The 27,090-nt window shown below is 37.3% G+C and overlaps 1 protein-coding gene and 1 long non-coding RNA gene across 2 annotated transcripts; both read left to right on the top strand.

The window, feature by feature from the left end:
• The first annotated feature begins 12,471 nt into the window (after window positions 1-12,471).
• On the top strand, window positions 12,472-20,549 carry LOC135072128 (RNA binding protein fox-1 homolog 3). The gene is made up of 6 exons (XM_063966081.1): window positions 12,472-12,708; window positions 13,547-13,825; window positions 13,930-13,983; window positions 18,472-18,526; window positions 20,272-20,370; window positions 20,419-20,549. The coding sequence occupies exons 1-6, from the start codon at window positions 12,472-12,474 to the stop codon at window positions 20,547-20,549; spliced, it is 855 nt and encodes a 284-aa protein (XP_063822151.1).
• Window positions 20,550-23,689: 3,140 nt separating this feature from the next.
• On the top strand, window positions 23,690-24,953 carry LOC135071804 (uncharacterized). Its single transcript, XR_010257326.1, has 3 exons — window positions 23,690-23,774; window positions 24,695-24,758; window positions 24,928-24,953. It is a non-coding gene; the product is annotated as an uncharacterized LOC135071804 (long non-coding RNA).
• The last annotated feature ends 2,137 nt before the right edge of the window (window positions 24,954-27,090 follow it).

Genomic DNA, 27,090 nt, shown 5'->3' with positions numbered 1-27,090 from the left:
GGCACAATTATAAGGTTTAAAACAAAAATTAAGTAATCACAAAAACGCAGAACTTACGGCCGATGGGGCAACAGGGTTCAAGTGGAGGCTACTTACCGGAAAGCGCATCGTAGGACGTCCACCTTCAAAGTGGACCGACGACCTCATAAAGATAAGCAGTAAGGTGCTGGATTCAGGCCGTTACCAAGCGGTCATTATAAAAATCATTGGGGAACAGGCCTATGTTCAGCAGTGGACGTCCTATGGCTGAAATGATGATGATAAAATGTTGCTTTATTTAAATTACTACGCTAAAAATTATCCATTTGTATTTAATGCCACTATGCAGTCCTAGTTTAACTATTACGAGACAAACTCATTTTTGCAGTTTTCATACTAGTTGCTATTCAAGTAGCCATAAGATAAAAATAATACAGAATACATAGGCTTGTGATACTTTTTTAGAATCTCAATTAACCAAGGAAGTTTTTTAGGTAATGGGCACGATGGTCTTCTTACATTCTTTTTACAAGATGGCTGATCAAAAGTACAAGACAATGAATTAATTTTTCCTTCTTTTCTGCAATTTCTTAAAATTTTCATACTTTTAAACTAGTTTGTTGAACTTTAATCTTTTCTTTTGATAGCCCAACTATTCCTTGTGATAAGGGAAAAAACTAAATTGAAAAGTATCCTCATTTGTAGAAATGGCATGAGAAAAAGTAATCGCAGGTGGCGATAAAGTAAAGATTTTCTAAAGATAAAGAGTAAAGATTTTCTAAAAATGCACAAAAACTTAAAAATCTTGAAAACGGTGATATTTTTACTGAGGTCAAAATTGGACGTTAGGGAGACCATGGCGAGGCCTATCGATGGTTACAGGGTTATCCATTGTTTTTGGGACACCCTGTATAGAGCTAAATGCATACCTGCATTTTGTCTGTCTTACCTGCTATCGGTAGAAGCAAAATTCTTGATTTTTATTGACAGAGGCAAGGTAATATAAAATGGCGTTGCTTTAATTACACGTGCAGTTTACCTTAAAAACAGTCATCATAAATAAATACTCCCAAGACAAGCTCATCAATAAATTATTCATTTATTCACAAATAAATATTAAATAACGTCAGTTCAAATAACATCCAATAACAATAATAACAAAAACAAATCGTCACCTATAGTGTAAACTTGTTAACTAACTACTAATTAAGTTTTACACGCTAAAAAAACTATTAATTTTATTTGTTGTTTAGGAAGTTAACGTAAAATACAAGTTAGTTGAAATTGCAATATTTCAATGTACCTACTTACAAGCAAACTGTAATCGTAGTCTGCTTCCTAAACAACAAACATAAAATAAAGTACATAGGTACATAATCTATAGTTTTTTTCTTCCCTGTAAAATTTAATTTATTTACACTGCAAGTTTGTATTTAGTATTTTTAATTCCTGTCTGATTAATCATGTTCCGTTCGAATAACCTAGCCCTAGAGGATCAGATTGAAATAGAAAATATTGAAAATATACTTAATTCATCCCCTGGAGTATCATCCAACTATCCATGAAGCGAAAAGTATAATGCTAATTACATTTCCAATTGTCTACCGTTCGTATAAAAATTTGCATTTTCCTAGTAACCCATATAATAGGTCGGGATTGAAAAATACAAGGGTTAATTAACGGGCCCAGCGATCCGTAAAATAGGGTACACCTCTGTGCAGTTTCAAAGAGATTGGCTGCAACGCGATGCAGCGCGTGGTAGAGCCCAGTAGTATTTTATTTACTCTGAACTAGTGGCGACATAATGATGCCTAGTCTAGCTAGTAAGCTAGTTGTAGCTACCACGGGTATATGCCACAACCCTTATCAGCAAACTATGATAAATACGTCTCTTATCACATATTTATCAATAGGTTTGAGTTGAGACGCTCCTCTAATATTTAATCGCCCGTTCGACACGTTCCCGTGTGTATTTCAAATATTAAAAACTAGTTACTTCTCATATTTATTTAAATATTAATATTATGTAGGTACACGTTATTATAATTGTTTATTTAGTTGAAAATAGAAATAATAATTATTAAATCTTACTCAACAAGAAAAGTGATTTGAATATCTGGATACCACCAATGTCATGTCGTGCACTTTGCTTGCAGCTTTTATCCTGACTTAGCCCGCGCCCGCCGCTTCACTAATTAATCGCTCACAATCCCCATTAATCACTTTCGAACGAATTAAAGTTTCAGCGGCGACTGAGCAGTCGTAATTTTATGTTAGAGTTCGTTTAGAAAGAATTTACGGCTAACAACGTTTCTGCTAATCTCTTTCTCAATACATGGTTTACTCGTTTCGTTTTCTCTGTTCTGTATTACATTTAAGGAATTTTTTCCTTTCAGTGTGGATGATTGACAGTGGCTTGAACACTTCTAATATCTACAAACTTGTAACATTTATTATGAAACTGGACTTGACCATTAAGCATGTATGTTCACACGCCTCTGAATATTTTATGAACGTTTTCTATAGTTTATGACATGATTACAGACAGATAAAATAATTTAAATGTCAATTATGTATTTCTGGATAAACCTATTAAGAAAAAAGTGTCCTTTAGACTTTTCGATACTTTTTATTTAAAAGTTACATTTGAAAATTATTCTACAGGGGGTGGAATTAATTTCCTCTTTAATTGATCGCTACAAAGGCTCTGAAAACGGTCAGGTATAAAGGCCCTTTCCCTTATTAATTACATTTAAATGATGTTTGAAACCTCAGGTGGCGAGCCTATTGGCTTAGTTAGCCAACCAACATTTTGGTTTACCTGCCAATGCAGCGTTTTCTTACTTGTCCAATATTACATTGTTTCCCACCCTTATAATGTGTAATTTAAATTTGCGGTTTAAGCAGATCCATTTTCGAAAACAATATTAAAAGAGCTGATGCAGGGTTTATCTAGATGTTAATAAAATATACTGGCAGTACTTCTGCACGATTCAATCGTAGGCCTTAAATAAAAGTTCACTTTAGTAGAACCAATTTTAATAATCGGTCCTCCATCATCAGCTCACGTTTTAGGTATATTCCGCGCTGGATGACCGCATTTGCTAATACGCGAATTCAGTTTATTATCCTGTAAATAAGTTCGTCTTCGAGAGCAAGTTATCCTGTAGCTACACTAGTGAAAATATTTAGTTAATATCTTTGTTATGAATGAGTATTATCCGAAAACTGATGCACGAGTGCTATTTTAAGTTATAGCTGTTCAGCAATATAAACAGTTTTAAAATTTAAAATTTTTTTTTAGAACTCAAGGAAAACCCTAAATAGTGTCCACATTTGTTGCTTGCACCGTCGTTATTAGCTGATAAATTATGTCACGAGTGGCACAACAAGCCGGCGCAGTCAGCATACACGGTCGCGATTTGCATGCATAACTTGCTAACGAACTGCTTCTGTGAACGGCAGCACCGATCATTCGGTCAATGCAATACCACTCAATCACTGCACAAAATGCTTAATCAGCACCCCGATAAATGAGGTAATTTGACGCTAATATCATCCCAATTTGAGGATACCAAACCAATATGATACCAATGTTAACACAATATACTACGAGTTTCCAGTGTGTAAACTCTTTTCTTTATTATAAAGATAAAATTATATTTCCAGTGGCAAAATTGTGTAAACTAAAACTTAATAAATATAAGCACTAGCTTAGTAATTGGGTACGAAACTACAATATTGACTTACTAGTGAAACAAACTTAAATGTTCAATAGATTTTAGGTTTTATACCGTCTGTATATGTTTTGACGAACGCAAATTTTATTTGAATTGATTAGAAAATAAAGTTCTAAGACAGGTTAGTAAAATGACTAAAATGTATAGTAATTCTGTAATTAATTTCAACATTTATGAGATTAGAAAGATCTATACTGTAACTTCAAAGAATTGTAACAAGGTATTTTTTCGGAAACTCGTTTCTAAATTAAATGAAACATCATCAGGCAATGTTCTTTTTTTCCCGTAAAATGTAATCAAATATTTATCGATTCGTAATTCGTTGAGCGGCTCGGCGGCGTGATGTAGGCAGACGATAGGCGCGAATTATTAATGGAGTTTTGGGAGATTCCCTTTCCATCAACCGACGCGGTCGGCTCTTGCAATTTGATCCAATACATGTAACGGCTGCTACAACAACGTAATAATACGAAAAGAGGTGCGGTTATTGGGCTCAACTCGGCAAGCATCAATAGCTTATACGCATACGCACGGTTGAACGCCGACGAATAACGTAACGGATATGTAGACACAAAGTGTGGTCAAGGTTGCCGTTTCAGTTAAAAAAACACTTCCACATCGATTGACTTGACACCTAGAATAGAAGTAAGGCATGTCATCAACCTCTCTGAAACGATGTGCGATTGAGTGCAAGCAGATAATGGCGTGGGGCGTCCATGTGAATATTAGCTTCACACTGAGTGAATAAGAGGCTAACAGGGCCCCAGCGTCCGGAAGTGGACTATTTACGACCGATCATTACCCAAGCGTATTGTCGTCGGCGGCATGACCGCGCGCCCTGTGCACTACATCGTCCCAAATTGCCTTCTGTATTTACAGCCTACATTCCATAATCTTGAGTTACTGCAAGAACAGTATGCGGAATTCAGTTTCTGTCATTGTACTATATTGGCATCTTATGAATAATAAACAATTATTCGAACGATACTCATTATCATCGCGTATTAGAAATGCGATAGCAAAAACATAATTACTGCAAAGTAAAGCAAGCTTAGCGAAAAAACCGTTTCACGGAGAATCAGTTTTTGCAGCAAGGTATTTATGTATCTACAATTTCGTGTTAATCACTTTTACTCTATTATATCGTCGACTATTAGTGGTAACATGTGTATTAAACTACTGGGTCTAACTAAGCATCAGACTGATATAGCTTAATTAATATTAATTCACGGCTTTGTTTTATTCGTAGTATCGTTTACGTAATATGCAAATATTTTTAATATGAAGAGTCTCATCCCAGTGGCTGCTTGATATGACGCTGTAGAATCCGTGTCATAATTTTAAAAGACAAATATTACGTTAGTAAGTGGCAGATTATCCATATGCATGTAATCGGCAGCGCGGGCGGCCGCGGCGGGCGGGAGCCCGGCTGGGCGCGGAGGCTTCGCGCTTCGCTAAGCACTGTAAATACTCTCCCGGTCACGTAGCGCTGCGCTGCTGCAAACTGTTGAATATTTATACGCAAAATAATATTCACTAGAAGAAATTCCCTGAAACAAAATCCCGTCCGTGCTCGAATACGCAAGAAGCGGGAGCGACGTTAATCCTCCACGCGGATGACGACCGATTCCATAGGGGGATATTAAGATAATTGATTTATATTCCATTATTATAAAAGGGAGTTTGTTGAGTCGACATTTTATGTAAATTGATTTGATATCTCTGAATTTTTATCTAATAATCGGTATTGAGTATACCGTTCGTTTTAGCTGATATTACCATCTTCTGTCATCGTTTTTACTCGAGCATCAAAACACAGTAATCTTTATTATGTACGTTACATAGGTACCTGTATACTCGTATATCAAAATTTGACAGCACTCTTGTGCCTGCTGGATGAATGTATGTATTTGAGTAGGTAATGTCAGGTCAGAAGCTGGAATAACCTTATAGAATTTTTGCAAAGTGGAATTTCGCTACATACTAGTATGTACTCAGTAAAAGGCGTTACTAATATTAATTGCAGTAATTCCTTCCCGTTGGATTAACTTAGAAATTTCTTTTTATATGTATTTAATACTAAATAAGGTCAAGAAGATGTCATTCAAGAAGTGGGTCAAGATGTTTCATTCCATAATTTCCCCTGCAAGCTAAAATTTGAAAATGAACTTCCTGTCATTGCTGAACAAAAGGATTTTTTTAATGTAACCATTAAATTGTTGTTCTAAATCCGGTTTATAATAAACTTAATAGTGTAGATGCCAATTCATAACGTTTTCGTTGATTTTCAGTTACAAATGGCTTTACCAAAATGGAATGTAGAAAGAAAAATAATTTAGACGCAGGTACTTATCATCCATCAGATCCATCCACCAAAAGAATAAACGAATTTAACGATAACTAAACCATTTTCAACTTTAATTAAAATATCCTTTTGGCTTTTGAACTTATAAAATTTGAAATAGATAACGGCAACAAATATTATCAGATCGGGATTGGGTCCGGACGGGGTGTAATTTTACTATCTCTCCTTAAACGCGGAGTGTTTGTTTACAAGAGCCAGCTTCTGTTCAGCGGGGGGCGAGAAGTAGAGCGGGCGCGGGGCCCTGGGAGGGACCACGGGCGAGGGAGCTGTGCATCTACACGCTCCGTTGAAGCCCACGTCATTAATCCATGCGTTTATAGACGGACCGTTCGGAACCTCTTTCAGATATCGGTGAAAATCCGAACATTGCTCTACTTAGTCCCCGAACCCCGTTTTGTGGCTTGTGCGATCACGAGCGGTGACGCGCGTGAAACGTACAAAGCAATCCCCATTTACACTTCCCGCAGATGAATTTCAAACGACTGCAGTCATGGAATAATGTACGCGAGGTTCTTTGTGACGCCTAATGGAATCGTGAAACATTATTCTGTTACGTAGGTATCCTATATCTACATTAAGTTATCCGCATTTGATTTTTGAAAATAATTTTACATATATTTGAAAAGGTAGGTATATCAATCGTGACAACACTGAGAACTGATTTTCTATTAGGCTTGGAAACAACAATTTGAATGTCAATGTTAAAATTAACACATGCAATAGTAGGTGTTATTTCGCTTCGATCGTAGACAGTTAACAACAGCAGGCAATCACTTTCTTGTTTTGTTCTTATTCATTGCTGAGCAATGCTGAAAACATTCGTCACTGGTTTCCAGTGCTCTGGTACTCTGTACATTGCTAAATATAGAGGTTTGTTGAACTCGCTGACTCTTTCGCAACACGCCGCTCGTAAAACCATATCATCACAGTCTACAGAAGTGTGCCTGAATGTTGTCTTGTATCAACCATAAATCAGCCTGTTTCTATACAGTTATGAAAACTTAATATGATGTATTATACGTATGAATAAGGCTGGTTTGATAAAGATATCCTAATATCCTGATTTGAATCGGATCAATATTGACGCACCCATATTACAACCACGTTCAAGTTACATATTTTCCCAGTTTGTTCGCAAAGTGTCTAAGTTCAAGGTGTGTTTGGCTCATTCTTCAACTTTTCTCATTAAGCGGGTGTATTTCGACTGTTCCTCTGTCGTGTAATAAGAACGAGCTAATGAAAAAGTCTGACCACCCAGTTTCTATTCCGCCATGTGACATTGTTTCTAATTTAATAACTAAATAAAAACGAACACGACTTCTTAAGTTTTCATAAGCTTTTCAATTTCATTTGAACCTTATGAGTTTACGATATAAGCTACCACGTAAAGATTATTCACGAAACTATTTACGTAAAGTAAAATTTTACTGAATCGTTCTTTCAAATGGCAGATTATGAAGCTTTGAATTGAATATAGAGCGCAAAGCAGTGTTTGAAAATTACTTGTTCGATCACGCCACGCTACAATTGAATCGTTTCCAGACACGATTATGCCAAATAAGGGACAAGAATACAGAATGAGCTATTTTTCGATGGCAGATGTCCATTACAAACGGACCAGTGACGCATCTCGGTCCCCAGTGCTGCGACGTACCCGCAGCATTATTGCTCCTCTCGCGTTCAATTACATTTAATTGTTCTTCATAAAATTACCTAATTGTGAGTCGGCCAGTGAATGCCATTGAATGTCGGTGTGTTTCATATTACGTCATATTACTATCACCATCCAAGTGAGGAACATTTTCCAATCCAATTTAATAACATGGTGCAATAGTGGAAAACACAATTAACTCAATTCCAATTTCCGAACGTTATTAGTGAATATGGAATTGGTTCTGATATTGGAGATCGCACAATTTTGTTCACAGTTCGCCGCACCATGAAACGGCTCATCGCAAATTCATATCCTCACCCGTATTCGTAAGTCGCGCCCGCTCTACGAAACCTGAGGAAATAACCCGTTTAGTTTGGAACATGATGCTGTTATTCCTTCACCCAGGAGTATGAGACAAATTGTTTTAGATAACTTTTCTATTTCTGTTGATTATCTTCAATTCTGAAAAGTAATGAAAAAGGAGACTGCAAAAATTGCAAATATTAAGGATTGAAAGTTCCAAAGTTAATCTGTTCAGCAGATGGATTGAGCACATTCGCTAGCTAATATAGTTCCTTTTTCTATTCAAAATGTAAACTGTTTTAAAGCGTGATCAAAACAGTTAGCGTGTTAGGTAGATTCTATATTGCAGTAAAGGCTGATCGCGCTGTAAGATCAAATAGTTTACGTTGAACACTGAGCTGTGTGTATATTGTTGACGGCGTTCATAGCTTAGGCAAAGGAGACTAAACAGAATTGCGGCGGGCGCGAGACGAATCACAGGCGCGCTCTATAAAAAGTCTGTTTACGCGACCGCCGGATATGACCGGGCTGTGGTGCGCCACATGTGTAATGGTCATCGTTTACTTTTCTCTACAGCTCCTTACTACTTAATCGAAGCCTACAGCTGCCATGTGTTTCCGTGTTTTAAGAGTTTACATTTTATTCCCTTTAAGTAAATTTTTAAGAAATTCTAAAAATAAAGCCAGTCTTTGTGATCAATCATGCATAAACTAAAAACAAATATCTAAAATTAACTGAAAATGACAAAACGCTCATTATAATTTTATGAGGAAATTGAATAGCTGTTGAAAGGAGCTGGACTATTACAGAAGTAATCCTTTGTAAGTTTGACGCGCTTTATTTTTAATCTAAAACAAAACAAATGAAAGTATTTTGGGTAGCCTAAATGCCGCTAGCACTTACAATCCCTCGTTACGCGCTGTTAAAGAGTGAGTCACACCATTGTAGCTGTTACCATAAATAGCAGCGAGATGTGAAGGGTGCTGTGGCAAGTCGACACATGTACGTACTAAATCATCGCTAGGCCTGGACCATCTGTGGTTGGACAATTAAAACTCAAAAGCCGAGTGTTCTTAGTTTGTTCGTAGCGAGACGCTACACTCCGTCGTGTGACTGTCGCCACAAGCACCTGTGTACAATGGCTTTCTTTTCTTTCTAAATATACCCCTCATCCCTTTGTTCCTCATTTTCTTCTCCTTATATTAAAATATAACCATCTAAGTGCCGCTCTTGCTAGCGCGAGGGAGTTTAATAATCTTGTAAGTAGGTATCGTTATCTTGGCAGTAGAACAGAACCGCTTTTACGCTTCTTTAATATTTCCCAAATTATTACATTTTCCCCAATAATCCAACGTAATAGCCGTTTCATTGACAATTATTTTCCCACGTGCACTTTATTACGGAACATAAACTTCTTATTAAAAATATTGAATACGAGTCATGAAATAAATCATTTGCTTAATATTTCTGTTAATGATTGTACTTTGTGCAAAAATTCCATAAAAGCTGGCGCCTTATTAAACCATTTTCGTAGTAATGTTTTTCAAGGCGCTCTTTGTAGTCCTATCGCTACAAAACCTGACTGACATCTGTCAATTTTCAACCGTTTTTCTTTCACAAAAAATCGCTGGAATTCTTTTGGCTGCCAAACCATTAAAGTATCATTAATATTTTTCATAGATAATGGCTGATGTTTAGGTAATAGAAATCGTGAATAAACATTTTGGAGATTTCTGCTCGTTGTTTTAAATTATAATGAAGGTAGATACTTAGATGAATTTCACGGCATGTTTTATGTTGATTAATGCTAACTTGACAATGTCGTGCGTCTTCTATCGTGTGTGCTGACTGCTGTAACCGCAGTCCTGGCGTCAAACTTTATGGGCCGCTGTAGGAGGTGGGTGGACATTCTTTATCGTATTTGCGCTCACCATATTAAGGACTGACGCGGTTTGATGTGTCCTTCGAAACACGAAATCGTATTTCTTATGTACATGTACAATCATTCCAGCCTTGGAACAATTAGGTGATTATACAAAATTAATTCTACTCGAATCTAGGCCCACAGAGTTTGCCACGGCGGATCACGGAGTTGTTTTGGGAAATGTTTCGTATTCCGGTTGTCTTTGGTATTCGAAAGATGCGAGCTTAAAAAAGAGCAGCACTCAAGAGCAATGAGATCGGGGAAGAAAAAGGCCGCCCACCTCCGCGCCTCGCCGCGGCCCGTGATTAATAATGTCTTTGAGACACCCTCCGTCCGCCACTATTGACTGTATCGGTATTAGTATCCGACCCACCCACCTTCAAAAGGAGTCTCATGACGTTTTTGCGAACAGACCTATTGTAAATCAACACAATGAGGGTAAAATTGTGCTATTCAAAAGTAACTCTATTCATTTTATTTATGGAGAAAATGTTTCTTTTGTAGTTTTTCCACTCTGTATTTTCGATGTTTTATTGTGTTTTTCCGTTTTTATTAATACTTGAGCTTGTAAACGAACTCTGCTACTAAACGAGGTTATTATTTTCCTCCAATCTGGATATTAGTAGCCTTGTATTTTATTTTGTGATACAGACAATGCAGTGAAACATGTTAATAACATCTGCCAAGAGCTTTTTTCACTCTCGCTTCCATTAATTACTCAACGATATGAAAGTTATTATCTCGAATTAATACTAAGTGTTACCGGTATGTTCTAATGCAATTGATTCGCTAAATTCTACACGCCAAATGATATAAATTTTATGAAATCAATAGAGCGTTTACGGAATATTTTTTATAATGTCCGCATCGGTTTATTTTACAATTGGTATGAAAACGTCGTTTTTTTTTTAATATTTAGTTGTTATTGTTATCATTATGTGTAATTAAATTCACTGTTTATTGCATCCGATTTGTAAAGCTGTTGTTATAGCAGATTAATCTAACGCCTTGTGAAAACTGAATGGGCGGGCGCGCACATAATCTTGGCCGCCCGGGCTCGCTGACCGCCCGTGGCCGATCTAATCCCACTATCGCTTGGTAAGCTATTGTAAACAAACAAGATCGTTGTCTCTGTTCTGCAGTTGATGATATTATTTCTGGTTGACAATGTCAAGTTGTCGACATCCACAATTTACAATTTCCCATTAATACAACAACTTAAGATTTTCCCATTAATAGAAAGTGTTTTACACGTTTTACATTACACTGATTATGAATAGTATGATTTTTACTTTTATTGCATGAAATACTCAAACTGGAAATTGAACGCGTTTCTAGTTGCGAGTCTAAAATCAGACAAATTTCCTGAGGGAGCGACAGCAAAAGTTTTCGCTTGTTAGATTAGTCGTTATAATTTGTAGGGAAGCAATTTTATTTCTCGAGTTGGCCGTTGTTGATCCCATAGGGAAAGTTGTATTTGACCGTTTCTCGTCTATTGACTTCATTTATTGAGTAAAGCCCAATTGTGTACAATATTTGATTTAATATCAATTATTTATTGATAAAGAGGTAATTTGAAAAGTTATTGCTGGTCATAATAAGTAGTCCTTCGGTGATAATAGTACGGTATATATTTTTATGGAGCAGATTTTATTACGTCCGCTCTCAAGCCAAGCAGACGGCTGTAGTTGACGCAATTGCGACCAATAACCACTTCCTAATTTTCTCGTTTCCGGAGCTCCGCTGTGCACTAGTCGGGTCTAATTCACTCAATGACTGGCGACATTAACTGTACTTTTTATTACTGTATCAACTGTACGAAATTCATATTTCGGGCGTGTTGGGTACTTATGTAGGTACATACGTACATTATATGATAGGTTAGAGACGAGAAAGGGTGGAAATTGCCAAAATCATGCGGCACACCGGCCAACGAACCATGGGGGAGAGTGTTAGAATTTATTCGCAATTTTAATTTTGTTCCCGGTGGATATATCGGGCGTAAAATAAAATCGAGCGTGCGAGTTTAATAAACGACAGTTATGTAGGTATATTTTAATAAAATATCCAAAAACGGTTTTCTATATTCTCAAATACACGAATAATTCGAAATTCTCCGAAACGGATTCGGTCACAAAATGCTTAGTAATTCAAGTTAAACCCTATTTGGCATGAGATCTGAGTAAACTAAGCTGGCAAACTAACTCCATTGAAAATACTGTATTCAACTTAACCTATGCGATTGCGGTAGGTATCGTGCGAGACGGTACGGTTCGTGTTTTGGCACAAGCACTCCGCGTCAATATTTCGATTCGCAGCCCAGTAACGTCAAATATATAATCGGACGTATTTATCGCGACAGAATTAGCCATAAAACTAGTCGTCGCCCCTGAGACGCGCCTGTCCTGAATTCCTATTGTTTAATTGACACATTTAATTATTTCGTTTGTGATATCTGTTCTGATGTATGGTTGTATGTTATTTTCAGCACATGGTGGGGACGGGCATGGCGGCCCCGTTTCCCGCGGCGGCGGCGGCGGCGGCGGCGGCCGCGCAGTACGCGGCCAACGGAGACCTGGCGGGGGTGAAGGCGGAGGCCGGCGGGCCCGCGGCGCCCCCGCAGCCTCCGCTCGTCAAGAGCGAGGGCCCGCCGCCACCGGCGCCCTTACCGCCAGCAGCATTCTCACCACAACCACCTCCACAACCCCACCAGCCAAATTCAATAGATCAAAATACTAGTTCGGTAAGATCCATTTTTAATATTCAAAGAGTCTGTAAATACTCCCAACCAACTAAGCAAATAATAAAGGGTCACGAGTGAATCTAGTCTAGTAAAAAACATTAGATATTAGCTCAGTAATGTATTCTGTGCCTAACGTTACAAAACGACTCTCTCGTTTTGTGTAGCGCAAATAGTATTAAATATTTCCCTCACTCGGAAGGTCAAATCGTCCCTCCCAAGTATCTTATTAAAAAAGTTGTTGGTTTTTCGGTATAAAAGGCCTGCGTAATTTTGTTTTCCTTTTCACAGTTGATAAAGCAAAACAAATAAAGGCCGGCAAAGATCCGTAAAATTAAAAAATATTAACTGTCATCTGCACATAGGTAACTCAAGCTTTGGAGCCGTTGGCATAATTTCACATTCATTTTAAATTAATGTTATTTGAAGATGTACCCACATTTTTTATGTTTCATGACAGATACCTCTACCAAAAAGGCCGTATCCGCCGTCTGTTTATTCGTGTTACAAATCCTAATCATACTGTACTTGGACTTCATTTATTTAGTTTTTTAGTCATGTTTTTAATCGTACAATCATAATAAAGATTAATGACCGGCGGACTACACAATTTTGCAAAAGATTGCAAAAGATTAGTGAGTAAGGATTTTCAATTGAATGATAAACAATATTTTGCAAACGGAACGGCCTGTCATACCAGGGATATTTATTGGCCATCAATAAATGCTTTACTCTGTTCTGGGCAATAAATCAACCACAGGACTGCGGTTGGAATGTTTGCCAAAGTGATTTGCTCAAACGTTTGTTTCGGCAATTAAGGGTTAACGTTAAATATTTACAGCAAAGCGAGGGAGAGTCGAATGAGGAAAATACACCCGTGAGCGTGTCAGCGGCCGTAGCCGCGCAACAGGCCGCCGCGGTGGTCGCACAGCAAGCCGCGGCCGCGCACGCAGCCGCCGCCGCCGTCAGCGCTGCCGTCGCCGCCGGCGCCAACGCCGCCGCCGCCGCCACGCCGGACAAAACACTCGTCCCTGTCTCACAAGCCTCACAACCGAAGCGATTGCACGTCTCCAACATCCCCTTCCGATTTAGAGACCCCGATCTCAGAAACATGTTTGGGGTACGTAGACACTTAGTTTTTTTATTCAAGCACGGCATGATTGATCGATGTTGTTATTAGACGATGTGGCGGCCGCAAATTTAATTTGACGTTTTATATTTCAGCAATATGGCACGATACTTGATGTAGAAATAATCTTCAATGAAAGAGGCTCAAAGGTAAGCATTTTTATAGGCCCATAAATAAAGTGGCTCCCTGAAATCCATTCCATGGGTGGATTTCATTGTGGCTACTTTTTATTATCACTTTATATACTGTATTATTGAAAAATCAGCAAAGCAATAAACTATAAAGATTTTTTCTCAATGTAACGTACAACGAAATGTACCTTTTTCGTTTACATGAATTATTTATGAAGAACCCTTTTATGATTATTGCTTAGTTGACAATTTCGAAATACTTACAGAGTGTAAAGAACAGCTTGGCAAAACCTTGAAAAGTGAACCCAAAAAGTGAATCATTGTCCCGAACTTAAGTTTTTCCCGGAAATGAAAACAAACATTTTGTATTCAGGTTTTTCTTTCCTTAATGTAATAACATCTCTTTTGTGCCCGTTTCAGTGCTCAAAATAGATTTTTTGGGATGTATTTTCGCTGAATATACACTTTGTAAATGAAGTATAAAATGAAATATCGTAGTATAAAAAATATGGGATGAAATTCCAGTGGTTTACGCATAGTCTGGATTTGCTATTTTAGTATTTACCAACCTGTCCCTTACACTCTACATATTGTTGCAATTACAGGAATAATTAATTACTAAATTTTCATTGACTGTGAAACATTTTATCGTAAAATATAGTGTATTTTGGAATGTTTACTCCTAGTAAATAAATTTACAAATTTTAAGCCAACTGCTGGTGACATAGAACTACACAATAATGACCCTCACTCCCTCCTACAAGTGCGAGTAAGACGCATTATTGTTGTCTCTACGTTACTCGTCAGTCCTAAAGAATGCGTATATTATGGAAATAATTGTCATTAAATATTCCTGTGATTATTTATAAGTTTGATATTCATAGCTATTGCTTTAATTTAAATCTTTCAACGTAATATAATTCAAACTTTTATTTTAAGATCAATACGAGAATTTGCTAATTTTAAAGAATATTTTTATACACTGCAGTAGCTAAGAAATCTAACTAACACTAGTAATTAGTATTTCTGCCCAAACTAAAATAACAATAAGTAAATGACCCTATACAATGAAATTTTCTCTTCTCTTTCAATTCATGTGATTTGTTAATTAATAGCTTATCAGATCTAAAGGCAAATGGGCTTAGTATTAAAATAATAATTTAATTTATTAATCATGTTTTAAACAAGACTATTTTCATAGCGTATTCTTGGTTTTAATGTTTGGTGCAGTATCTCTAATTGCATTGTATATTATCATTGAATAATAAATAATTAAAAGTCTATTATTCTGATTTTACAAATCTGATCTATGATTTCTCTAAAAATGACTGTGACATACTTTTATATCAATTTACTTTTATGTTATTGACTCTGTAATCTGTCTTGCTTAAAAATACAATTTAAAAAGTAAGTCACAGGAGCAGCTGTTAATCTGAACATAATTTTAATAATGATACTCAAAAAACAACTCACTGTAAATGACAATTTCCCATAAATTTGTGAAAATTTTACGAAAACATTTTATAATTGATTGGATTGAACGCTTTTTCGTGTTACTGCTTTCCTTGTGTCCGTTTGGTGACCGCCCCTGAAGTAGTCCATGCTCGCTCATGTCAACAAGTATTTTTACTCTTTTGGAATAATAGCTCCGAATTATTTTTTCTTCAATGCCTCACATTGGGATATGCAGTATTAGAGAATGATGCATCGTCACTATAACAGCTGATTTCCTAAGTCATATTTTTTCAGGACAGCTCTATTATTCATGACTAATAATATTGTTGTAATTTGTAATCGTCCAAACTACTCAACGAACAAATATTCTGGTCCATAATGTAACTGGGAGACCTGTAGAGTCTTCTCTCAAGAATAGATCAAGCCTGTGATTGATCTCAGTATTGAATCGATCAGACGCTTAGTCTATGCTTGAATCGATGTTCGAACATCATTTAAGAATACGACCCTAAAACTAATTTACAATTGGTTATATTCCGTGATCATAATGTGCAATAGTTTTAAAAATTATATGTTTTCTCTCTTGTTCAATGTGCGTGTAGTTTGGATGACAAATCATTCTGAAGTTCCTACTTAATCCAATTTAGTTAGACTCTCTTATACATTAATATCCTGTCCATTATAACTTACTTAAAAACCGGTTTGTAAGTCATACGCTTCCTAACAAGGGAACATGATTTTCATTAGTTTTGAGCATGTACATTCCGCTGACCTAAACAATGTGTTAATAAGTTTAAAAATTGTAAATTATATCTAGAAGTAACTGGTGCATCATTTAGTTTGGCTTATTTCAAATGTCACTCGTGTCTTCTTCGTCTATCGGTTAGAATTTGATGTTTTTCATTAATAGTGAGAGCCTGGAGGGCTCGGGCCGCGGCCGCGCCGACCCATCGTGGCGAGGCCGAAGAGGCTCGCAGTACCCTCCACCTCATTATTAATTTACCTCTCTTGACCTCTCTTTCTCTCTGCCCAGATCATTGTTTACCTAATAATTACTTGCACTCAGAATGGTAATAATAGAGCTGTCATTGCTTTTATAAGTGTAAGCGTTTCGTACAATCAGCGACTTGTTTGCCACTTTCACAACTCGTCTCTTCCACTATGATGTGTGCTGTGCTAGCTGCTTTTTGTATCTATGGGTTATCACCATGTATTGACAGTAGTTAATTTGTCTTAGCACGACCTATTGATACAAGTGATTTAATGAAATTATTATCATGTGTTTTGATTTGTATGCAGTTTTACGTCTTTTAATTATTAAATACTGACTTTTGTTTATTTTTTAACTCACGTAAAGTTGTTAATAACGAACGACATAAACCTGCGGCATTCCCAAGATATTAATATTGTTGTATCGACAATGTATCAAGTTTTTAATAGTTTTTGGCACTGTACAGTATTGCACAATGTTATAAAGTACAGTAGGTACCTACCCGTTAGTGTGTCAATGAGTTAGTACGTGTATATGTATAGGCTGTTGGTTGTTGAATGGCGATTTAGATATTGGAAGTTTTCAGTTGAAATGTGTTTTTGCTCCGTGAATTCTGTATCTTCCTCCATGTAACACATGTCAGAGACCGACTCCCAGCCACAGTGTTGGTTGCTCCGCTCCGATTAGTCCATATTAGTGATTGATGCATGATCGGTGACTTTTCTGTATAGATCAAACTGCAGCTAACATTCCACACGAAGTTTACTTGTCATTTTGATTCAAGTAGTGTCTTTCAATTAGCTTCGAAGAGATTCCTCGATCCTGACATACACAGCAATACGAACTGTCCTACAATTAGTACAGACCACTTGGTCGAGCGACTTTATATTAATTTATTGTAATCCAAATGCTTATGTGTACCCATTCAGCTAGAATACGCTCAAAGTATCAACGTAATCAAATCAATAATATCCTATCAATATTTTCACTAGAATATTTAAATAAAGAATATGCAATGCATAAATGTTAATTTTTGTTGCACGTTGTTTTTTGAGCGACGCTGTTTTTAATGCATGTTTTGTCTGTCTTGCATGCAGGGATTCGGTTTTGTAACATTCGCAAATAGTGGTGATGCGGAGCGAGCACGAGAGCGTCTTCACGGCACCGTGGTTGAGGGCAGAAAGATAGAGGTGTGCATGACTCAATGAATACCATCCGTAGCACTATGTAACTTATAACATCCCGCTCCTACGCCACGCCCACCGCAACCTGCGCTCGTCTGCTCTGTAGTATTGTCACGCTAGCGCCGGCCGCCGCGCGCCGCGCCAGCCGCGCCTTAGCACTAAGTATGCCGACATCTAATCCACAAACAAACCTTATTTATTTTATCCCTTTACTCTCTAGACGGTCATTTAATATGCCGATCGAATGAGAGAGTCTCACAGAGAATGTAGAACGAACCGTACCGTCAATGCCGCAGAGGTAAGATTACAAATACAAATTTTAGTCCATTATAATATCTATTTGTTCTGAAACACACAAAGTACTAACATGATAATGATGACTTTGTGACATTCATTTTTTTATTTTCGAAAATTCAATCCCGTATGGTTTTCCTCCTCATTCCTTTCAACACCTTCCAGTGTCAAACGTCTTACGCAATAGAGTTACCTAAATTGTTGTAGCTATTTCTGGAAATTCAAACTAATTTTGAAATCTCTTGTCAACACTTTGCAAAGACCTTTGACACGAACATTGGCTGACTTTACTGTACTATTAATAGCTTACTACTAACTATTTTTCTTGTATATTTTTATTATAAATGTCAAGTAAAGCAAAAATGGGTTCGAATCCCGTTGGTTAACTTTAAATATCAAAGAATAAATTTTTGAAAGTAAATAAAATATTATTTAATATTAGTAAGTAGAGTAAAATATAATTCAGTTTACTTTTGTTTTGTTTGCTTTAATTAGTTAATTTCTTTTATTTCAAAGTCAGCCAAATCTGTTTTTTTTTAGACTTAAAAACATGTTCTGACATAATGTTTACTTCCAAATCAGGTTAATAATGCTACAGCGAGAGTGCAGACAAAGAAACCACCAACTGTACCCAACGGTGAGTGTGAGAATTATTACCTTTACTAATTTTATTTTTATTTCATTGATAATGATCTACCAACCAGTTATTTAAATATAATATAAAAAACACATATTGTGAACCCTCTTTTGCATTATTAGCTTAACGCATTCCATAAAATTACAAACTAACATTAACTCAGTAGATTTCCCCTCACAGTTTACAATATTATGACTGCAAGTTTCACATTTACTGATGTCTTATAATAAATTTAACCGCCCACACTTGTAATGACATATAATGCATCTTGGGATTTTTCTCTTTAACCCATCCAGTCATACTGACTAGAAACGGATCAGTTCCCACTCTGGGTGAGAGAGCTGGATTTATAAAGATCGGTGTTGTCCACTTCAATGTAACTTTACATGTTGGCTAGATCCGTTGTCTGAATGCAACTAGGTGAATGCTATTTAGAGAATGAGTCCACTGTCAGCAGCCGGAGACAGTCTGCGCCTGGGCACGCGGGCGATCTTGCGCAGTTGCGTTATGCACTCAATATCACATTACACTAAAAGCTATTATCACATGACCTCGTTACTCTTAACGCATCCACCGCTACGGTTCACTTTGTTTGGTTCTGACGCGCCAGTAGTTGACATGTCTAGGCTGTCTCCGGCCTCACTGTTTGCCTGAAGACATCTCTGTGTCCGAACGAAAACACCCAACTATTAGACGGCTTGCTAGATCCATATTATACACCTTCTTTAAGCTATTGACAAGATTATGATTACTGTTAATTATCTTGACGTTTGCTGGAATGAATGTTACTTCGGTCTTGCACTGTCAATTTCAATTTTGTAGTTGAGAATGTGTTAGGTTTGTCTTTTATGTGTCTAGCCTTAGAAGTGCCGATTAATTTATGGCTCATTTTTAATTTATTCAAATTTATTTTGTTTCAGTGTGCGTCCCATGGCCTGAAGGTAAGACAGAAAGAAATCATTATGTATGATATATCATTTATTCAATCAAAAGCTTTCGCGTTTACATTAATTATTGTAACATTCATACGAGCATGATTTTTCTTTACTTAATGTGGTGGGAATATGCGGTTGATTAGATTTGTTGCTCGATGAAATGAATGTAACCTGTCGAATTTACAGCATTGGTAAAGTTGCCCCGACGGCCATGTTTCTTTAGAGCAGTAAAACTTAACCGAGTCATCCTCGGTCCTCGGTCACCGTGTTGGCCAGGCATATTTAACGTGGACATTTATCAATAATAAAGAATACGCGATCAGATAAGCTGTAACGCAGCATGGCCATACGATCCTGATTCTGTTTAATTTGTGAATTATGTCTGAACGCTCAGCATCGTCATTTGATTCGCATCCTAGTGCATATTTAGAGTAACATAGTTTATTTCGTGAATAACGTATGTACGAGCGATGTATTTACTCGCTTTTCGACTATAACTACTAAAAACACCTAATAGCAGCAGTTGTGCGTCGGCGTTCCTTTCGAATGTGGCATTTCTTTGCTGCAGTTTACAGTAACGAATTGAACTCTGTGTAGACTGGGGACATCGACATTAAAGTCGTGGATTAATGATCACCAAACTTGCATATTCAGTCTGGCAAGCAAATATCGAAAACCATTCATTTATTGCTCCATCGTAAACGAGAGGTGATAAAAGGTTTCGATGATGTAGTTCATATGATTATTTCAAATCGGGGTTAAACGGGCGATACCGAGTTGCGAGGGTATAGAGGCGCGATGTGTGCGCAGGGCTGCGGGTGTCCGGCGTGACGTGGCCCTGGCTCGGCGCGGCGCCGGCGGCCGCGCCCGCGCCGCCGCTCGTGCTGGCGCCGCGCGCCGCCCAGCGACGCAGGTACCCCCTCCCCGCATGTTAGCTCTCCCGTGTGTTGCATGTAGCGGCCGGGCTGCGCCGCGCGCCCCGCCCCGCCGCGCCCCCGCCCCCGCCCCCGCACAACCACGTGACACTCCCGCACGTCCTGCCCCGCGCCGCCGCCTACGCGACGCAGTTGCACGCGTATGCACCGTGAGTACCCACACTAGCCACCCGCCCGCGCCAGGCGCCATCGACCTACCCGCGCTCCCAGATCCTCCCTTTCACATTAGTTTCTTAAATTAATTAATTTCATTACTTTTGCTCAATTTATATTGTAAGATTTGTAAGGCACTTATTTTATTATTTTTGTTAAATTTAATAAGTAGTGCTATTGATTTTTATTGTTCATAAAATTTACATCACTACCTTTTCATTGTCTATCTTTGCCAATAAAAACAATGTTACACATAATTTGAATTAGCTGCTTTCATATCGATCAGATTTGACTTGTACTCAATTAAATAAATAATACGTGATATTTAATTGTTACCACCACAGGAGACCGAGCTATTGTTGTCAATATGGTCCGAAGTAACCTCATCCCTTTCCTCCCACCCTCCGAATCCTGATCCGAACCCCGTCCTTGTATGATTCACATGGTATGAAGTTTTAATACTTACACTTGTTAGATTAACGTATCAGCACAACCCGTAATTAGTTAGCACACTTGTTTGATCTGTAACTAACATTTAACAATGAACCTAACTAGTTTGCTCAAGCTCAGTAAACGCTTTACATGTTAATAATGCATAACAATAACGTAGCAAATATTATAGATGTTTAATAGTTTTGCATAACTGTTAGAAATATTATTTTAAATAGGGATGTCCCAAAACTTAGTGTAAGCAAGCAGCAAAACTAGTTTCATGAGAAATACAGAATCACTTCTGAAGAACTTAGACATATTAATCAATAAAAATATAAACTAGCGATTCTTCAAGATATTTGATTTGTTTGTTTAATTTCAGAATTACTTAGGTAAAACCTTAGGCTAAAGCTATGACTTATAAACATTTAATCTCATTCTGATGTAATAAAAGAGCGTAACTACTTCTGCTCTTGACACTACAGTATTGTGACGTCTTAAGAAGTAGATTTTACTCGCATAATAAAATAATGTAATCAGTAGTTCGTATTTGTAGTTACTTTTGCATATACAGTAGATTTTTTTAATGCTTTAAGTAATTAAGGCACTCAACGTATATTTTCAAATGAAATTATTTCAGATTATAATTATAGTTATGTACAGATAATATTGTGTAATTACATGTGATTTCGTTTTACTTCCAGTGTATATTACGACCCATTCTTAGCAGCGGCTGCAACGGCTGACTCCAACTACAGACTTCAGGTAAAAATTACACTTATTATGAATTTTATCTTTTTATATTGCTTATACAAATGTCACATCAAAGAAATTTCCCTAGGCGTTATTCAATGAGTCGAAAACCATCGTACAGCAACGAACACCTTTATTTCATGGTCACCAAATCACGGAACACAAGCAACCTGCTATGTGAAGGTAGGCGAAATGTATGATGCACCATACAAATCGCCTACATTGCGTAGGTACAGTATCAAACTTGTGATCCGCCTTGTGATTTTTACTTTCGACATGAAGGTGTTCGTTCATTCATAAAACCAACTTCTTATGTCTTTGCAATGTATATTTGATTAATGATGCAAGTAATCAGAGCTATGAAGGTAACTGATGTGGAGGGCCGTGGTGACCGTGCGTGTGTTGTTGCAGGCCGCGAAGCCGGCAGCAGAGGTAACCCATCTCGCCTCTAGCGCTCGGTTTCGATTGTGACTGTATCAGTATCTCTTTCGCTTCCTGATTCATGTTTACACCACGCTAGCATAAGTTGTATTATTCATCGTGGAGTGAGTGCTGGGATTTTGTTTGCTCCTTATTCGTATGGTCCTATTGGTTGGTAATCCACCGTAATGCAGGGTGCACTGTGTTTGTGATAACGAGTCGGAGAGCACTGGCGAGGCCGCCCCGCGACCGCGCGGTTTGCTTACTGTTGAGTTTATTATCCTTGTTCGTTGGTATTGTGGTGGGTGATTTAGTTTAGGCGTTTGCTCAAGCTGTGAGTTGACTCGATCTGATGCTAATTTATTATCATGCTCCGAGTAGAACATTGAGCCCACAAAATTTAATTGCAACTTTCGACGTTTACTAACAATCACCATGTAGTATAGTAACAGTATTTTTCTATTTTATTTTATTTAGTTTGTGTCGTTTTACATTATTTTGATCTTCTGTTTCTCTAATTAGTGCATGCCAATAAATCATAAAATCATCAGACTACAATTTTTTTGCGGCAAAAGCTATTTCAGAAACGCCCAGTTTGAATTTGTATTTTGTCGCAGAAAAATATTTCATCGTAGGACCGTGTGCGAGGAACGCTGCATGTTAATATGTAAATATAAGTAAAGTCTACACCGGCTCCTTATCGTGTACCTAAATAGTTTTCAATGCGTAATTCTATGCATCGTTCTAGCTTCTGTATTTCTGGCTACACAGATAAAATCTGCTATAAAATAAACTTTATATCTCATCGGTTGGTGAGTACACCTCAAGCAAGAATATGGTAAGATAACATTTACAGGCGTTCTATCTGTTTTTAACGTGAATATATCCATAATATGTATTTTATTGATCAACTGAGCTGCAAACTCATCAGTGCTGGGGCCCGCATCATTCAGTAAATAACCAAACCACGCTACCGTGGATTGTGGGCTCATTGTTCGTTGTTTAAAGAAACACGAGTTCATTCATGAAACTGAAACGCGATGCCGTATTTATTTATTTTGATGGTTAGGCTGTGTACATATTATACATATTAAATAACTTGATGAAAATCAGAGAGATTATTGTTTGCTTTTAATTTATTTACTAATTTCATTCAGTTTACAGTTCAGGAAATTAAGGGATTAATGTAATTGACTTCAAATGTTGCCGTTAGGTCATTTTACACACTAAAACCTGTCTTATAACGGCTTCACCTACAGCTATCGGGTTAAGGCTCCGTCTAAAGCTTTGTTTAATAAGAACTGAAACTAAAGATGGAACTGATAACTGTCGTTACGCACGGGTAGTCGTTATAAATACTTCGCCTTTTAGCAAAGGTGTTTTAAGAATGCTACGCGTTCAGCGTATACTTTAAATGCGCCGCATAACATGTCCGTGATCGCGCTTGCAGGCCGCAGCGGCAGCGGCAGCGGCGGCGGCGCCCCTGCTGAAGTCGCCGCTGACGACGGCGCAGCACGCGGCGGCCGCGGCGGCGGCGGCCAACTACGGCGCCGCCGCGCGCGCAGCCGCCGCCGCCGTCAGCGCCGCGCCCGCTCCCACCGCGCTCGCGCCTCTAGCGACGTAAGTGATGCTTCCATCCAACTAATGTCTTATATTTCTTCTTTTTCTACTATGTGCCCTACACATTGCCACTTCAGCTTGCTAATCCGCCGGGCTATGTTCTTTTTCTTAATGGCAATCAAACCTCTGAAGTGTAAATAAGCGAGTTACCTAAAAAAAACTTAGTCCGTCAGTTACATTATCAAAAAATATTGAACATGTATATTTTTATTTGTCAATCAAACAAGCAATTGCGAAGCTATGATGCGTTAGACCTTACATCATAAGATCATTTCTATAGTAAGCTCTTCGCTAGACCTTCACACTTTGTGAAGTTTGCGTGACGTCACAAAGTTCTACACTTTTAAGCACGCTTTGACGTCACAGGCTTCCATTGAACTTTGGCACGCTTTATCTCTCAATTTTCATTAGTTTAAAAAAGTGAAAAATACGTGTCGAGTATTTTTTGGTAAGTTAACCGACGGACTAATTCACTCTTGCTTTTTACCCATGAAACATCTCTATTGTGCCAATGTCAAGTGGAAAATTGATATACCTAACTCGAACAATAGAACATGTGTTTTAGTTCTATTGTTTTATGGATTCCGTGAAAACAAGTTTTCCGTAAGGTTTCAAGACGTCATCGGGGCGAAAGCAAGTTGTTCACACGACACACTCAATGCGTGCTTAATTAATGAGGAGCAGTTTTTACTCCAATGGAAATTGCCGAAGTTGAATAGATGCATTCTATTTCTGACAGTTGATAGGGCATTTCCTAACAAATTGACATTTAAAACGATAGTTTTTGATGTTAATTTAAAATTAAATGCCACTTTCCCGGCCAAGTTTCTAAAATTACTTTTCAGGGGCTTGCTGACCCAACGAAACGTGAAGAACATTATTCATCGACCCTGTTATTAATAAACAACGTATTTTGGCAGGTATGGCAGAGAATACGCAGACCCATACCTAGGGCACAGCATCGGCCCAGTCACGGGATATGGGGTAAGAAAACACTTTATTTTTTTCTTGTTGATTTGTACTTATTGTTTATTTTTGGTAATTTTTTTTCTTCTTCAAATTCGGTACAGTGATCTAAGTTCACTACATGAGTTTACCTCCCCTGTATATTAAAATTTACTTGTGTTTAACCTAATTAATTCTCCTTTTGCAGACTGCAGTCTACAGAAGCGGTTACAACAGATTTGCGCCATATTAAGCCAGTGGAACAAAGTTAACATTTTACTCGAATATGAAACTACCTTCACCTCTAACCTAACATGACAATGAACTCTCTTTGTAAACGTACAAACATAATTCATAATTAAGGTAACAGTAATAGTGCTAGCCGATTCCTGTGTAAGTAAGCTTGGTAGCATAGAACTAACAGCCGACCGCCGCGGCCGGCGTCGGGAGAACTTATGAATACCAAAGTCATTAAAATTTCTAACGGAAATAGTTTATTAAGTTAAACTGTATTGTAAATTATTTGTATACCTAATGCTATACAAGTGCGAGCAGCTAAAGTAAGTGCTTTCGTTCTATTTAGATATTTGTAAGAGTTACTATTTTACTAATAACACATGAGTGAATGTGAATATCTACATAATAGTGTATGGTATTTTCTAGTGTAGATGTTAACCTTCTAATTGACAATAGAAATTTCATGTAAACGATATTTAGTGAGCTTTGCACTTGCATATCATAGAGAAAATTGTAAATAATATAAATCCAGAACACGTTTTTACTGTTTTAAACGTTAATAAAATCACTTTAAAATCGTTTCCAATCGCTCGCGTATTGCGAGGTCGATACAGGAATGTAATTCTCAATTATGTTTGATGAGACTCGTTTACAATCGCCCGCGGTTTGAACCTGAGCTCCACTAGATAGCTTCCAAACAACCCACTAGAATATTAATTCGTACCGGCCCCTATTAGGTATTTATAATGCGGATTCACGTACTCTCGCATGTGCCGGGAGACAATAGAATTACCAGGGTTCGAGGATATATATCAAGGGATATATATCTTGATATATATCGGATATATATCCGATATATATCAAGCCGGTTTTAATGATATATATCAACTTTTAAAATTTGTTCCTGTATTTGTACTTTTTGACATAAGATTTTTATTTTTTTAGTTCATTTTGCCGTATTTCAAAGAAATTTTATGTTTTTGCTTTATTTCTCTGATTTTAAGTTTTAAAAACATTAAAAACATGTTTATGTAACACTTATGCAATAGTATTCATGAATAATACAATAAAATAATAGTATGGCTTTCATACAAAATTGATATATATCAAAGTTGATATATATCCGATATATATCATAAATATCCGATATTTTGATATTTATAATAAATATCGGATATTTTCGAACCCTGAGAATTACCAACCCAAGAAGTACACTTCCAGAATGTGAATGTTTATATTTATAATCATTACATTTTATATGGTGCGATTTTTATACGGTGCCATTTATTTGGTTGTTGTTTTACAAATATATTTTTTCAAAAGTTACCTTCTAACCTATACATAATATACTGAATGAGTAATTTTAAATAGTTGTAGGATTGTTCTGCGTACCTTGTAGTACGGCGCCTCGGGCCGCCTCTCCCGGTTGTGGAGCGCCAAAGTTCATTCGTGTTCCCGAAATAGTCCTTATTTCAGCACTTGCTCTGTACATACAATTCGCTTCAAGCCGGCGTAGGTAATCTCAAGATGTTTACTTTTCAGTTGAACCTATTACCTGTAAATCGAAAGCGCTAGTTAATAATTATTAATATTTTACTGAAAAGTAGGCGTAACGCTTTAGACGTAGATGTAAGAGAGAAGGGAACTCCCTCGAGTTCTCACATATCATTGAGATTTCTCCTTGTACTTTTGTTTTTGTTGTTTTCCCAACAGTGTAATTTTACAGTGCTATTTTAATACTTTTTAACCGATGTATTTTCGTTTTACGGAACAAACACGCGTACGGGTCCAACCCTTTAGACGTCGTAATGTTTAGATCTATAATAACATTTGCATTAGTGTTGTAAAGTATTGTAACATTGAATTCGCTCAACGTTTATACCAAAGCACAAAACCCATCGATTCGTACGTATCCGGAGCGTTTGCATGTCACTAACCACTTCTCAGTAGATTTCATAGTCTTTCAAATAGAAAAACTTTAAAAATCTATGAGTCACATAGATGATTCGGAACGAACAATTAATATTCTTAAGTTATATTACTGTAGTTTACTAAGTAATTTTCTCTATGGACATATCTGTTTGCCATCTAGAGTAGTCGTCGTATCTTTATCGAACAAAATGATTTTAGATCT

This window comes from Ostrinia nubilalis, chromosome 5 (genome assembly GCF_963855985.1).
Source record: "Ostrinia nubilalis chromosome 5, ilOstNubi1.1, whole genome shotgun sequence".
Taxonomy (NCBI): domain Eukaryota; kingdom Metazoa; phylum Arthropoda; class Insecta; order Lepidoptera; family Crambidae; genus Ostrinia; species Ostrinia nubilalis.
Note: the sequence above shows the minus strand (reverse complement) of the source record. Positions and strands in the feature narration are given on the sequence as shown.

Bases quoted from the DNA above. Each gene is read 5' to 3' on its own strand.
- LOC135072128 (XM_063966081.1), top strand. From the start codon at position 12,472: ATGGCGGCCCCGTTTCCCGCGGCGGCGGCGGCGGCGGCGGCGGCCGCG. The intron at 18,527-20,271 runs GTGAGTGTGAGA...ATGTGTGCGCAG, and splicing joins ACCACCAACTGTACCCAACG to GGCTGCGGGTGTCCGGCGTG. The intron at 20,371-20,418 runs GCAGGTACCCCC...TGTTGCATGTAG, and splicing joins GCCGCGCGCCGCCCAGCGAC to CGGCCGGGCTGCGCCGCGCG.